Source organism: Chaetodon auriga, chromosome 2 (assembly GCF_051107435.1).
Source record: "Chaetodon auriga isolate fChaAug3 chromosome 2, fChaAug3.hap1, whole genome shotgun sequence".
In the NCBI taxonomy this organism is placed as follows: Eukaryota; Metazoa; Chordata; class Actinopteri; order Chaetodontiformes; family Chaetodontidae; genus Chaetodon; species Chaetodon auriga.
In genome coordinates, this window is record NC_135075.1 from 18,082,375 (window position 1) to 18,097,278 (window position 14,904).

General features: G+C 40.5%; 3 protein-coding genes across 4 annotated transcripts; all 3 read left to right on the top strand.

Moving 5' to 3' along the window:
- Positions 1-275: 275 nt before the first annotated feature.
- gpx1a (glutathione peroxidase 1a) lies at positions 276-1,798 on the top strand. The gene is made up of 2 exons (XM_076759784.1): positions 276-591; positions 1,122-1,798. Exons 1-2 carry the CDS (start codon positions 367-369, stop codon positions 1,470-1,472), a joined length of 576 nt encoding a protein of 191 aa, XP_076615899.1. The 5' UTR covers positions 276-366; the 3' UTR covers positions 1,473-1,798.
- A 1,008-nt stretch (positions 1,799-2,806) lies between these two features.
- brk1 (BRICK1 subunit of SCAR/WAVE actin nucleating complex) lies at positions 2,807-4,200 on the top strand. Its single transcript, XM_076759863.1, has 3 exons — positions 2,807-2,967; positions 3,515-3,597; positions 3,701-4,200. The coding sequence occupies exons 1-3, from the start codon at positions 2,850-2,852 to the stop codon at positions 3,725-3,727; spliced, it is 228 nt and encodes a 75-aa protein (XP_076615978.1). The 5' UTR covers positions 2,807-2,849; the 3' UTR covers positions 3,728-4,200.
- Positions 4,201-5,170: 970 nt separating this feature from the next.
- On the top strand, positions 5,171-14,231 carry rbm5 (RNA binding motif protein 5). 2 transcript variants are annotated; one of them, XM_076759797.1, is made up of 25 exons: positions 5,171-5,323; positions 5,590-5,632; positions 6,592-6,769; positions 6,885-7,043; positions 7,174-7,243; positions 7,670-7,743; positions 8,449-8,532; positions 8,831-8,891; positions 9,263-9,328; positions 9,421-9,581; positions 9,748-9,845; positions 9,993-10,080; positions 10,169-10,237; positions 10,627-10,693; positions 11,006-11,106; positions 11,206-11,362; positions 11,690-11,781; positions 11,878-12,060; positions 12,176-12,316; positions 12,425-12,511; positions 12,652-12,837; positions 12,941-13,015; positions 13,116-13,216; positions 13,342-13,471; positions 13,562-14,231. In XM_076759797.1, exons 2-25 carry the CDS (start codon positions 5,616-5,618, stop codon positions 13,685-13,687), a joined length of 2,571 nt encoding a protein of 856 aa, XP_076615912.1. In that variant the 5' UTR covers positions 5,171-5,323; positions 5,590-5,615; the 3' UTR covers positions 13,688-14,231. The 2 variants fall into 2 exon arrangements, with proteins under 2 accessions (XP_076615912.1, XP_076615921.1); XM_076759806.1 differs by having other exon boundaries at positions 12,428-12,511.
- The last annotated feature ends 673 nt before the right edge of the window (positions 14,232-14,904 follow it).

Here is a 14,904-nt window from a genome sequence, read left to right on the forward strand (position 1 = left end):
TAGAAAGTAAGTTAATAAAACAAAAAGGTTCAGAGATTTTAATGCGTGTAGTGATCACACATAAGTGTTATAGACCATTAAGACACTGTATTACCGGATTTACCATATTTGGCTAATAATTTACACTCAACTGTGCAGTGCATTATGGCCTTACCTTGAACTGAAATTTAAAAAAAAAAAAAAAAAACGACTCGTATAAGTCCCACCTACAGCCCGCCTCATGAAAAAACCGAGGGCTGGACCTACAGTTAACTTATTGACATTGGTTAGTCTGTGTAAAGATAATCCGCCGCGTTTCCCCCTTTTTGTTTTTTTAATAAGTAAGTGTAAGAACTTCCCCGTGTAAGTCATCCGGACGTCTTGACAATGGCTGGGAACGTGAAAAGGTTTTACGATCTGACGGCGAAGCTGCTATCTGGAGAAATGTTGAGTTTCTCTTCATTGAAGGGGAAAGTTGTCCTCATTGAGAATGTGGCGTCTCTCTGAGGAACAACAACCAGGGACTACACTCAGATGAACGAGCTCCACAGTCGGTACTCCGCCAAGGGACTCGTTATCCTGGGTGTGCCCTGCAATCAGTTTGGACATCAGGTAGGCTATGAGTGTTTTCCCAGGGGAGGATATTATTGACATATTTACAATATAACCTGATCTACTATGCTAAAAACAGTTCAAATGTGTGCTTCTTGTACTGTAGGAAAAAAAATAGTCCATATTAGGCTGTTGCGCAAGTATAAAACCTAAACCTAAAAGTACTTATAAGCAGCAGAATTACTTTTTTCAATGTGTTATCACTAATGTGTTAGTGATAAAGCAGCATTTACTGTTGTAGTTGGTAGAGGTGGCGCTAACTACAGTAATGCCTCGTGGTTTATAATTTGATCATATAGGTTTTATGTGTAAAAACAAAAATTAAATGGACAAAATAGGCAGTAACTGTAATTACGTAAACTGGAAATAGTCAAGTAAAACACATGTACCTCCAAATTAAAGTGGCGCAGTAAGTAAGAAATATACCACTGGCCTTGTTTCGTGTGTTTGACTGAAAACTTCACATGGCTTTTCATCAACTTGATGGCATCTATAATGTGTTTAATGATTCTGTCCTTTTCTTATAACAGGAGAACTGCAAGAATGATGAAATCTTTAAGTCTCTGAAATATGTCCGTCCAGGGGATGGCTTTGAACCAAAGTTCCAGCTCCTTGAGAAGGTGAATGTGAACGGAGAGGACGCCCACCCCCTGTTTGTTTATCTTAAGGAAAAGCTTCCATTCCCCTGCGATGATGCCATGGCTCTCATGACTGATCCCAAGTTCATCATTTGGAGTCCTGTGAGGAGGAACGACGTCTCCTGGAACTTCGAGAAGTTCCTCGTGGGTCCTGATGGGGAACCCTATAAGCGCTACAGCAGACATTTCCTCACCATTGACATTGAGGCAGATATTAAAGAGCTTCTGAAGAGGGTGAAGTAGATTGTGCTATGACACGCTCTTGGTAGCTGTTCAATATATCAGTTATGTCAGCCTGGACAGAGAGATTAATCAGTACCCATCTGTTTGGGGTATTTTATCATGTTGTCACACATTCACAGTTTAAGTAACTTGCTACACTCCTAAGTTTGTGATATTTTCAGTGCAGTACACTATGGTTGTTCAGCGTATTTACTCAATGAAGACACTCTTTGAAACCTTATTGTGAGAGGAGTTTCTGATGAAGCTGTAAAAGACTGACTCTTCCACTGTGTACAACTCATATCACATCCTCAATGGGTAGAAACAAATAAACATTTAATATCATATGAATTGTGACTGTCATTTGTGGACAATGTATACAAACACATGAATGGCCTTCAGAATATTATTGGGTATCTGAAAAAAAAATATAAGTCTGCTTTGAGGTATTTCTTCAAATGTGAAGGTACTGGTGGAGGTATTAATAGTGTTAGTGTGTGTGTGTGTGGGGGGGGGCAAACAAAACGGAACAGTCATATTTGCCTATGTTATTATGAGGACAGATTTAAATGTTTTCAATTATCTACCTGAATAGCAGTGATGCAAAGTAACTCAACACATCGAGTCCTGTATTTAAACACATATTTGAGGTCCATTTCTGAACAATAATAAATGCGATTTATTGTTTCACTGTAAGATGAAGGGGGAGACGCACAAGCTAGCAGAGTATGAGGTGGTTAAGGTAGCTCTACCTTTAGCTGCTGCAACATTTAAGGGCTGTTTACACATTAATGCATCAATAGTAATAATACGATCCGTATTGTGAAAGTGGTCTTTCCGCATAATATGAACTTTTACATCTGGGCCTTTAATTATAAGTCGAAAGTAAGTAAAAAATATGGTATGCAGGATTTTTACTTATAACACAGTATTTCTACACTGTGATATTGGTACTTTTACTAGTAGTAGAAAGTCTGAGCACTTCCTCCACCACTGCCGAATAGTAACGCATGCTAACTTACGTCTGAGCATGACGTTTAATTTAGTTTACTTGCATAATAATGAAAATACAGACAAATTCAATAGAAAAAATAAGAAGTACGGTTCAGGAGAGGAAGTAAGCCTAAACAACATTCGCAGTCCCCCCGTTACTTAAACAAATAAAAGAAATGTAATTGTTATTCAATGAAAATGAAAAAAACAAATAAACAAGATTTTTTTTGTACATTACAGTGATAGGTCAAATGTAATACTGAAAATCAGTTAATGATTTGAATTAATGGCTTTTCGATATAAAACAGGAACAGCGACGCTTGACCGTCTACGCTGTGCTTCCCGGATGAACACCAGGGGGACTGTCCTTGATTGAACGCTACGCTAGGCTGAGACTCGTCCAACATGGCTGGCCAGGAAGATCCAGTGCAAAGAGAGATTCACCAAGACTGGGCTAATCGAGAGTACATAGAAGTAATTACGAGCAGCATTAAAAAAATCGCCGACTTTCTAAACTCGTTCGGTAAGCTTTTAAAACCAATTCTACGGATAAGATCATCGCTAATGTGGATACTTTGCGTCGTTAGCTAGTTCAGCTAGCTGCCCTGCTGTTCCTAGCATTGATGTTGATGTTTTCAATGGCCACTCCCAGCTATCAATTAGCTTTATCGTTAGCTGTGAGCTTGTTGCTCCTTCCTCACCGAAATACCATGGCAGTTTGGTGTCGAGTTACTGTACATTTTGTTTCACTTGTTAACTAATGTTAGCAGCCTAACGAGTGTCAGTACGTTGCCTCAAAAGACAATTGATAGACAGCTAGCAAGCCAATGGATGTTAGGCCGTCGCCGCAGCAAACGCTTGTCTGCTCGGCTGTCATTAATGTTACACCAACAGCAGCATCACCCCTGAAGCTGAACGATGTTTTCTCAACCGTAATTATCAGTAACAGTGGCGTTTGATTTTGTCGATCTAACGTCGTTGTGACTGACAGAATCGACTAGCAACGCCCCTCATAATGAAATATCATGACTGTCGACGGTAACATGCTAAAAACAGTCCATCATCCTCAGATATGTCGTGTCGATCCCGCTTGGCCACTCTCAATGAGAAGCTGACGGCGTTGGAGAGGAGGATTGAATATATTGAAGCGAGAGTAAGTAAACTGCAGTTTAATTTAAACAAACCAATGGTGTTTTGTATTTGTATGTTACAAATTATATAACCATTACATAAATATACTGTACGTGTTATTCCAGGTGACAAAAGGAGAGACCTTGACCTAGAACTCATCATGGAGATTGAAAGCATCCCTGAGCTACCTACCCACCCTGACTTTTTTGGAAAAAAGTGTAATGGATTCCACCCTCCTTTTTTTGGGACCTTGTGGACCATTTTTATATTATATGGCTGAGTTTTGTGTTGTTTTATCTCATGACATATTTGTATAGAAGATATGGGACGGTCTTGGGTGTCAGTGACTCAAGCATCATCGATGTTACAAAGCAAAAATAACCTTATGTATTGGTTTTAAAACATATTGTGGAGCTCAATTATGGATCTGATATCAGCACAACTTGTTGACCATCTTTGTTGTATGCAGTGTCATTACCACTTCAGAAATTTATGAAAGGGGAACATTCTCATGTGCCAAGTTGAATAAGTAATTGTGTAGTCACCTTTACTAAGGGCCTGCTTGTACAGTGAACTGTTTGGTGATGTTTCAGGATTTAAATACTGTAATAAATGATAAATGGTTCATGTTTTATGTTGTAGCTTATCTCGGGTTATTGACTTTCATCTTAATGTTGACACTTCCAAGGAATTAGAGTTTAGTTTTCAGTATCTCAACATACTCAAACACCGCAGAGACATTTATGGGAAGATGTTTAATGTTGTAAATAACTGAATGAAAAACGGGTTATATAGAGAAATGGATGTGCATAGTACTTATTGATTGAAGACCATATGTACAGAACATGTGGTCTGCTTAGACAAAAGATGTTAAAGTTATTGTACAATGTGCATATTACACTATAATACAGTTTTTTGTATGGTAAGGCTATAGGAGACAATAATATTTCACAATCATTTCTCCAGATCTGTCTCCTTATTGCAGCATTTCAATAATATGAACTTCAGTGTCAAAGATCCTGATCATTTTTGTTTGTAAAGAGAAGACAAAGAGTCATCTCAAAGTTAAATATGGTTTTAGGATCAGGTTGAAGACTACAAACAGGACTTAATGCTGTCTGAAGAAGTACTTGCAGGGCAAGTCATGTAGGTTCTGTAGCTTTTGGCAGTTTGCTATGCACTGCAACCGACTGAATGCCAAATTAACAAAATATTGTTACTGTGTAGAGCACTAAATAATTAGTAAACACTAATATATACGTGCGAACAATGCCAGCTGTCCAGACATATAACCAGTAAAATGGCGGAAATAATACAGGGAACACTTTGCCCTTACTTTGGCCTTTCAGGCAGCATTTTAACTCTACACGTTCAGGTAGCACGCCTTATTTAACATTAGCAGGCAAATAGCTGCAATTACCTGTGACCCCAGAAAGCCCCAACCGGAGTGGTGACCCAAAACGTAATCTTTTGTAATGTCAACCAAAACAGAACTTGTAGGGCCGACCAAACAAACGAAGAACTCAAGAACAAGCGCTTCTGGCTGCCTGTGAGGCAAATTCGGGGCAAAAGCGCCGGAATTCCCATAATGCACCGTGTTATTCACAATGCATCTTGGGACAAAGAAGCTGCCGTTGTAGCGTAATGAAAAGTCTTCAGACGTGAGATGAATTTTCTTGGCCGCAATTTGTCAAACATCATTTTGAAGAACTACTACTTATTATAAACGTCGATTACAAACTACTCTGGTGAGTTACTGCACATTCAGACGGGAACCTGAAATAATCTCACAGCGGCGCTTTGGCGTAGTAGTTTTTTGACATAATTGCAAACCCAGGTTAACCTACGCCTGTTTGCTAACGTTAGTCGGGCTCCATGTTGTGGCTTACAAGCATTTGGTGTGCTTTTTGCGCCTATTGAAATCTTCATAAGTAATGTGACTGCAGGGAACTGTTCTGTTTTTGAGAATGTTAACTGAAAATACAACCGACTGTTTGGTATATTTGTTTTCTAGAGGCCGTGTGTGTGCAGTAGGGAGAAATGGGAGCTGATAAAAGGTGAGTAACTTAACTCTGAGCAGTAACGCCGCTCGCTATGGTAGGTGTGTTAACTATGATGGCAATGTTATTTTAAGGTTAATGTAAGTTCAAGTGTCTGTTTCGCCCTCAGAGGGGGAAGAACTTCACGCTAACGTTAAATGACACGTAGAACGCCTGTCTGTAACGCACCGTTACATTAACGTTAACCTGTTAGCATTACATAGCGTTAATTAATGTAAAGATAACTTTTCTATTGTTGAAGCCAGGGTCATTTCAGTAAACACTTGTGTAATTAATGTATTTGTGTAGCCTAACGTTGTCATTTAATCTCAGTCATTACAGCCAAAAACAATCACTGAATTGTAGTAATGGTGTTCAATATTTTCCTTTAATGTCTTAAGAAATCTTACAGGTACTGGTAGTTAGTTATATCTACTGCCTCAATAGCAGGCAAAACTTTCAGTTCAGCTGAAAAATGGCTCCTCTTCATAATGTAAGGGTGATTTTCTGTTATTCCTTTCTCTCGTAATTTCATCAAAACTTGCCCAGGAAGTACTCTCCTTCATCTCGTCCACTGCAGTTTTCACTTCTGGCCCTCTGTCTGATTTTAACGTCACGTGACTGCAGCCATCTATTCAATGCCACTTATTAAAGAAACTGGGTGTCCGGTGTGGCATTTCCACTGAAAATGACCCATTGAATTTTAGACGCAAAATGTGAAACAATATTGAATTGACAAGACACAGGAAAAGTCAAAATGTAACAGAGTAACAGAACGATTGCACCTACATGTGTAGCTAATTATTGTAGCTTCTTATCACATACCCACACATGGTAACAGCTCAGGGCTGTTTAATGTAGGGCTGCAGCTAATGATTATTGCCATTGTCACTTCACCTGTTGATTATTTTCTTAATGTTGATCATTGTTTCTCTAATCCCAAGATGATGTCTTCAAATGTCTTGTTTGGTCCATAGAATTAGTCGCACAGAACGTAGTGGGCGGTACGGCTCTGACCAGCCCCGTGATGAACCAGAATGGCGTGACAGACGAGAGAGGGACCAGGACCGCGATCACAACATGCGCCGCTGGAACGACGAAAGACGTAATGATCGTTTTGAAGGAGATCGTCGAGGATCAAGAGATAGTCCAGAGGTAGCCATTCCAATATTTGGTGCCTTTCAATGGTTTTTGTAATGATTTGGTGAAAATACTTTGTTGTTTGATGAAATCCACAGTTAATTGATGCACTGATCTGCTTGTTTTAAAGCAAAGAGAAAGGAAACGACGCAACAGTGATAGGTCAGAAGATGGTTATCACTCCGATGGCGACTACCCAGAGCAGGATTACAGAAGGGAGCCTGGGGAGGAGAAGAAGAGCAAGACCATCATGCTCTGGGGTCTGTCTCCTCATGTCAGTGAGGACGATGTAAGTGTTAAGTTTTCTCCTGCAGTTAGTCAACCTTTTTTGTGTGTAGCTCTGTTTTATATGTGTGCACCACTGATTCTGTAAGATGAAAATGATGATATTTAAGCACCATCTGCATTTTGTTATTCAGATTCGTTTTGCCATAGACCAATTGGAGGGACCGCAGCCAGTGGATGTCAGGCTGATGAAAAAGAAAACAGGTGAGAACCGGATATGTGGCGGACCCTGACCTCCCCCCAGTCTTTGACCATAGGGCCAATCTGCTTCCATTCAGACCTGTTTTCCCATAGCAACTAGAAGAAAATTGAGTCGAATGACCTGAAAAAGGATTTAACATGTTAATTTAAGACTTATCATTTTCAGTTCATTGTGGATCCTTTGAAGGTAAGTAAGAGCAGCAGTAACAATTTTCAGAAATTCAATTTGGCGTACACACTTTGCTGTTAAGTGTGGTTCAGACAGTGGTATTCAACAGGTTTTCTTGCTATGGTAAAACTCCTAAGGAGTGGCCTATAGTGTACCAAACACGGCCTGGATCGTGAAGCAGTTTGTGGAAGAGTTTGAATAATATGCCCATGGACTCTTAACTAACACGCCTCCCGTCTATATTTGAATGCTGTCTCTAGGTATAAGCCGTGGTTTCGCCTTCGTGGACTTTTATCACTTGCAAGATGCTACCCGATGGATGGAGACCAATCAGGTTGCTTCACAATCGCCAAGTCTAGTTTTAATCTTGGGGATCTGGAAAAATAACCCAAATGGCAACCAAAGTGCATTGAATAAGTAGTGTGGAAAGTGTGTAGATCTTTTGGGGAAAAAAAAAACTCATGGATTGTATGCCACAGAGCAAAAAGATTTGATTTGTATATTACTAGAGATGATCATTCATGTTATTTATCTTCATGTTTTAGTTAATTGTACTGGCAGCAGTATTAAATCTGCAGGTTTGACTTGTATTGTGAGATCATCTCCTTAAGGACTGTGCATTAAAGATAATGAACACACTATCTTTATCCTGCTGATAGAGGCATTATCAGTGATGTTTCAGGGTGGAATGAAAGCTCAGACTTATTTTTTTTTAAGCCTACCCCAAAAAATTTTTAATCTCCCCTTTTCTTTTCGTTTTTTTTTCTTTGTTTTAAAGCAGGCACAAGTGTCTGTTAGGGTTGTTAGGGCACATTGTACACTCTGCTCCAGCTCAGCCTGGGCACTCGGGTCCCAAACACCTAAAGAACCCTCCATACATCATGCTCACACATACATCATGTGCCTGTCTTGTCTTTAACACAAAGGCTATCTGTTGGGGGTCCCTCTCCCCCATCTCTCCCTTCCAACACTGCTTACTCTTTTAATGAGATCAGTGCTTGCCAGGACTACTTGACTGATTTTTGTCGTCCTCTTTCAGAAACGTCTGACCATCCAAGGCAAAAGCGTGGACATGCACTACAGTCACCCCAGGAACAAGTATGAAGACTGGCTCTGCAACACTGTAAGTTAATCATCTGTCTTGGTCTCATGGCCACATTATCCAAACGATGCTACTTCAGAACACCTCACATACACACACATATAGGCCAATAAGTGTATCTGATAGGCTTATAAGTTAAAATGTGTTGCAGTCCTGCTAGCGTAATTTTGTGGTACACCTACATTTGGATAAGCGCTAAAGGTTAGGTTGTGTCTCAGGTAAGTATGGTATGCCAATATAGATTGCCTGTTTTCTGAGGCAGCACTGTTCAGGGCTTCAGTAGGTGTATAATAAAAATGATGTGAACGGTTACTTGCAGTGTGGCCTGTACAATTTCCGGAGGAGGCTGAAGTGCTTCAGGTGTGGAGCAGCCAAAGCTGGTAAGTAGTAAAATCAACAAGAGGCCACTGACTGCGGACATCCGGGCAGCCTGGGTCAGCAGTGCTGGGTTGCAACGCAAAGTTTGTGTTGTGTTGTTGTCACTCAGATGTCAGATATAGGCTAAGTGCATAGATGGGAAACAGCATGCATTTTTTTTTCCTTGCTACCTCACAATACAACATGGGGACAAACCAGCATACACGATGGAGTTAATGAAACCGGCTGTGAAATAAGCCGTTTGGTATTGTAAAACACGGACTCATTTTTAGCACATCTTATCACTTAATACCTCATTTCCAGTTCTTTGATTAAAAGAGCTGTTCTGAAGGTTATGTTAATGCACCTCTTACTTCTGTCATTCTCTCAACAGAAAGTGAAACTAGCAACAATACTGGAGCCTCCGAAACTCAACCCAGTGGAGATTTCTATGGCGACAGTAAGGACTTTTTAACAGATGCTCTGTCTCACAGTACAAATACCCCTACTCGTGCTAGGTTGTCCTTACATATAGACTTTTGTCCCGTACAGCAATCATCCTGAGAAATATTGCTCCTCTGACCACCGTGGAAGCAATCATGACAGCCCTGGCACCATATGCTAATCTTTCATCAAACAACATTCGCCTCATCAAGGACAAGCAGACGGGCCAGAACAGAGGCTTTGCCTTTGTACAGCTGTCCTCTCCTCTGGTAAAACATTCTTCAACATAAACAGATGAGCAGTGTCACAATTTACTGTTTCAGCATCATAATTTACTGCTGTAACAACCATCTGCTTCTCAGTGCCTCTATTTGGCTTTTCTACTGATATCACTACTTACCTGTCTCAATAAAGTAATATCCCTCCTTTTCACAGGAGGCCTCTCAGCTGCTAACCATCTTACAGGGACTGCAGCCACCTTTGAAACTGGATGGAAAAACAATCGGGGTGGATTATGCCAAGAGTGCTAGAAAGTGAGTGTAATGGTGTGATTTGTGCCTTGGTTTTGTAATGGATGAGAAGTTTTACCTACATCTATATTTGTAACTTTTTATTCTCTTTGAAAACACCTAGAAGTGGGAATTAACTTGTTGGCATTTTTTGCCCTTTGTCTGTTTTAGGGACCTTTTGCTACCTGATGGGAATCGAGTCAGTGCCTTCTCTGTGGCCAGCACGGCCATTGCTGCGGCCCAGTGGTCCTCAAGTCAGGTAAGTCCGTTAACTGTCAACATCCTGTTTGTTTATCGTCTCCCATTGTGGATACAACAGGCTCATAACCCACGCTTTACCTTTTCAGCCACAGCAGAGCTCAGAGGGAATGTCAGAGTACAGCTACCTACAAGAGGGCTACACTCCAATGTCACAGGTTAGTAGAACAAATGAAGCGAATATTTTAACAAATGGCTTCAAACCAAATATATTTCATATATATTTCTAAAGATGCCTTCAAGATGCCATGGCTCTCTAGTAACATCTAGTGGCAGCTTTAGGAGACTACAACACAGACAACACGTCATCAGAGAAATAATTGTCCAGAAATTCTGTGTACTGGTTTTGATTCAGTGTAAGCTTAGCATTGTCTCACTGATGGTAGCACTTATAGATAAGACATGTGGCTGCACCTGTATGTCATAACATGTATTCAATATTGATATATGTTAGCAGTTTTACACTGGAAAATATCTACTCCTCCTTAGGTGGCAGTTCATCACCACTGAAGCTCAGAAATCAATATTTCAGTGTTTTTTCCAACAGGACTACCAGATGTATTACCCGCAAGGAGCAGGAGCCAGCACCTCTCAGGGAAATGGCATTCTAGGAGGTATGAGATGCTTTCACACTTTACAGATTTTGGCGCACCCACCGACCATTTATTGTGTCTCATTAAAATGAGATAGTTGCACTTAGTATTTAGTAAAAAGAAGTGACTTCTATGTGATGATGGGCAGCTAAAATCTAACATTTGTTCATACTGAGTTTAGCAATAGTAACCTAAATAAATCCTGCTGTTAAAAGCAACAAGCACAAAGATCTCATGCTAGATTCTATAAATTGGAATAGTTTGACTTTGTTTGTACAGTGATGTGCGTTTTGTCGGAAAAATTGTCACAGAGCTTTCCTTTTCCAATTGCAGCTGCCCCGGGTGTAAAGATCGTTCCAACTGCAGCTGGAGTAGTGATATCACAGACTCCACAAGTCTATCAACCCCATATAATCGTGCAGCCCGCTGTTCAGGTAACATACACGTTTTTGTTATTTCTGTAATTGCACTTAAGTACCATTAGTCAAATGCTTTGTGTAACAATCTCTACATAACCATCCCATTGATTTCAGGCGTTACCACTTGCCCAGCAATTGGAGGCAAAACCCCAGACAGGACATCTTTCAGGCATTGAAGCTGCATCTGTGCCTGTTGCTCCTGTAGCTGCTGCCACTGTTACTGCTGCCAGCACATTAATAGCCTCAGGACAGACAGCTGACACCAACACTGGTATGAGCACACAAGATCCTCAAAACCTGTCCTGTTGGAGTGTGATGTGCACAAAGAGAAAATCCTCTTGAGGTCACTGTCATGCACGTTATATTCTGACGTTTGCTTCGTGAACATTGTGCCTCGGATCGCTTTGTTTAATATTTGATTATTGCATGAGAAGTTCTCCAAACACGTTTGTTTTGTCCCAGTTGTAGCGTACAAGTCCTCTGGATTTTTGTTTTGGAAAGCTATATTAATGACCACAAATGTTGGACTTACAAGGCAGCTGTTTCATAACTCTTAAAACAAGTCATCGTTAATGATTTTATGTTTTGTAATTGACAGCTGCTCCTGACACGTCCTCCTATCAGTATGATGAATCCTCTGGTTACTATTACGATCCTCAAACTGGCCTCTACTATGACCCTAACAGCCATGTAAGTAGTGCACATCCACCACATGAGTCAGTGGGTTTTCTGTCATGTCGGTGAGAGTCGCAGGAGTTGACATTGTTTTTGACAATGTCTTTTCAGTATTACTACAACTCTCAGACTCAGCAGTATCTGTACTGGGACAGTGAGAAGCAGACTTACGTGCCTGCCTCAAACGACACAAATGCTGGACAAAACGAGAACACAGCAGCAGCAGCAGGCAGCAAAGAATCGAAAGAGGGCAAGGAGAAGAAGGAAAAGCCCAAAAGCAAGACTGCTCAGCAGGTACTGTAATATGAATTCTACATCAGCACATGTCTGTTTTTCAGCTTCCATCTGTTCTAGATGTTGTTCATTTGTTAGATTTTAACTTTGTTTAAATCTGTTTTTATTCTCACAGATTGCTAAAGACATGGAACGGTGGGCTAAAACTCTAAACAAGCAGAAAGAGAACTTCAAGAGCAGCTTTCAGCCTATTAGTCAAGAAGAGAGGAAGGAGGCCGCAGCTGCTGATGCTGGCTACATACTGTTTGAAAAGAAGGTAAGTCAGCGGGATTCAGTATCTGGAAAAGTTCTGAGACCGTATGAATGTGTCAGCTTAGACTTTAATGCCTTAAATGCATTGATTGATTTTTATTTATGTTTGCAGCAGGCAGGAGGTCTAGACAGACTTATGCCAGAGATGCCAAGGTGCCTTGAGGAGGAGCCACCAACCAGCTCAGTCAGCACTTCCAAGGTGAGTGTTTTCTCTGCGGCATTATAGCAACTATTGTCAAAACAATCTTAATCCCGTTGTAAATATATGTTCTAAGTTATATTGAGGAGTTATTTATGTTCGTATTTACACCTGTCTCTGTTCATCCATGGTGTGGTTAGTGTGGCCTTGTGGCAGCCTACAGTGGAGACAGTGATCCTGAGGAGGGGGTAGTGGAGCCCGATGGTGGTGACATAGGGTTGGACAAGCTGACAGACTGGTCAAAGTTGGCCTGCTTGCTGTGTAGGAGACAGTTTCCCAACAAAGAGGCTCTAGTTCGACATCAGCAACTCTCTGACCTCCACAAGGTAACATTCAGGCCTAAATAATGAAAGTCCAAAGTGTTGGTCAGGAAAGCAATAAGACCATTAAATCTTTGAGGTAATCATTTTGTCTCTGGTTCTTTCTTAGAAAAACCTGGAGGTTCTCCGCAGGTCCAAGATGACTGAAGCAGAGCTGGAAGAGCTGGAGAGAAAAGAGACAGAGGTTTGTCGCAGTCCAGAATCACCCAGCTGCTCTTTTTGTTCCCCCAGTTAATGTGACTGCATCTACAAGTCCAAAATGTTTTTATTCTTCTGGCAAATAGATGAAATATAGAGACAGGGCAGCCGAGAGGCGAGAAAAATACGGCATCCCTGAACCACCAGCGCCCAAAAAGAAGAAATTTAGCCAACCAACACCAGCCGTGTGAGTAACATCAACAGATATGTGTAAAATGCCATGTTCCAGTCAAGGTGATGATCGAGTTGTTCTTTTGTGTGTTTTTAGCTCTGTATAAATTATTAAAATGCCCAAAACATTTTCCTGTGCAGTAACTACGAACAGCCCACCAAAGACGGCCTGAACAGTGACAATATTGGGAACAAAATGCTGCAGGCCATGGGCTGGAAGGAGGGCAAAGGACTGGGTCGCAACCAGCAGGGCATCACTACACCCATTGAGGTATCTACAAAAATTGTATTCAGCACCCACCAGCATCAATAACTGTATATATCTCTGAAAAGAATTGAGGTTTGTGGGTTTCCTCCTCAGGCACAGCTGAGAACAAAGGGAGCTGGACTTGGCACGAAAGGCACCAACTACACCCTCTCTGCTTCAGACACGTACAAAGACGCAGTCCGCAAAGCCATGTTTGCTCGCTTCACCGAATTGGAATGAGTAGTTAGTCGAGCGGCAAAGATTAATTGATTAGTAATTAATTGCCAAGGATTTTGATAATTGATTATTCGTTTCAGTCATTATTCAGGCAAAAATGTGGAGCATTTGTTGCTTCCAGTTTCTTAAATGGAAGGATTTGCTGCCTTTCTTTATCATTTATGATGGCAAATGAAGAGTCTTTGGGTTTTTTTGACATTTTAGAGGCTAAATGATTAATCATGAAAATGATTGGCAGATTAATTGCTAATCAAATGAAATGTGAATTGGCTTGGAAACAAAAGAGGTTCTCCTCTAATGATTTTGATGATTACGTCTGTTGCCCCAGTGGTTAAACAGACAATAGATAACTTGTAAAGGAGGTGTGTTAAGATGGTGAATGATATTATTTATAAATTGTACATAGGCACAGTAAGTATACTTCCCTTGTTTACATATTTCTTCCATGTGTATGGCTTTTTTTTTTGTGTCTCCGCATGTTTAAAAGATTGTACAGTTTATACAAAAATCTTGTCTGTCTGTACAGAAAATAAATGACATGATATGATTCATGATGGTCGTTCTTTCATCACCCTTAGCAGACATTTTTTTTCAACAAATTAGGAAAGAATTATTCATGAGACTTTGTAATCTTCATCATATAATTAGACAAAATGTAGAATATCTGCAGTTAAAACGCAATTTATGAATTAAAAAGCAAGAATAACTCACTTTGCACAGACTGATAAGTGCACATGACTCCAGTCAGTTCAAATTCTCCATCAGCAAAATTTCCGAATGATACTCAACTCACTGAAAGTGACATTGCACTGATATAACTTTTTTAAGGTACTATATGAAGAAAGACAATGTGTTTACAGAGCTTTCCTGGTTTTTAATAATTCAGAAGTTAAATGCTGATGCACTGTAAATTAATGTTAGTGTTAGGGTGTTGTAGTTAGACAGTCCTTCCACTAGAGGACACAGGTGTAAAGCCATGCGCTGACGGACACTGCAGAGGCGTCCTTCGACAAGATACCACAAGTTTTTCTGCGAAAGCAGTCACTTGTACTCTAATCTTCCTGTTAAGGTCACACCAAAACTAAGCTTCCCCAGTGAAACGAGGAACCAGATACCGTGAATACCAGGCTATGTCATCAATCGTCGATGGTTTTCACGTTATCTAGATCCAGCCTTAACTGATTCATCACCTTTGACCTGGCCTATTCATTTACCATCTG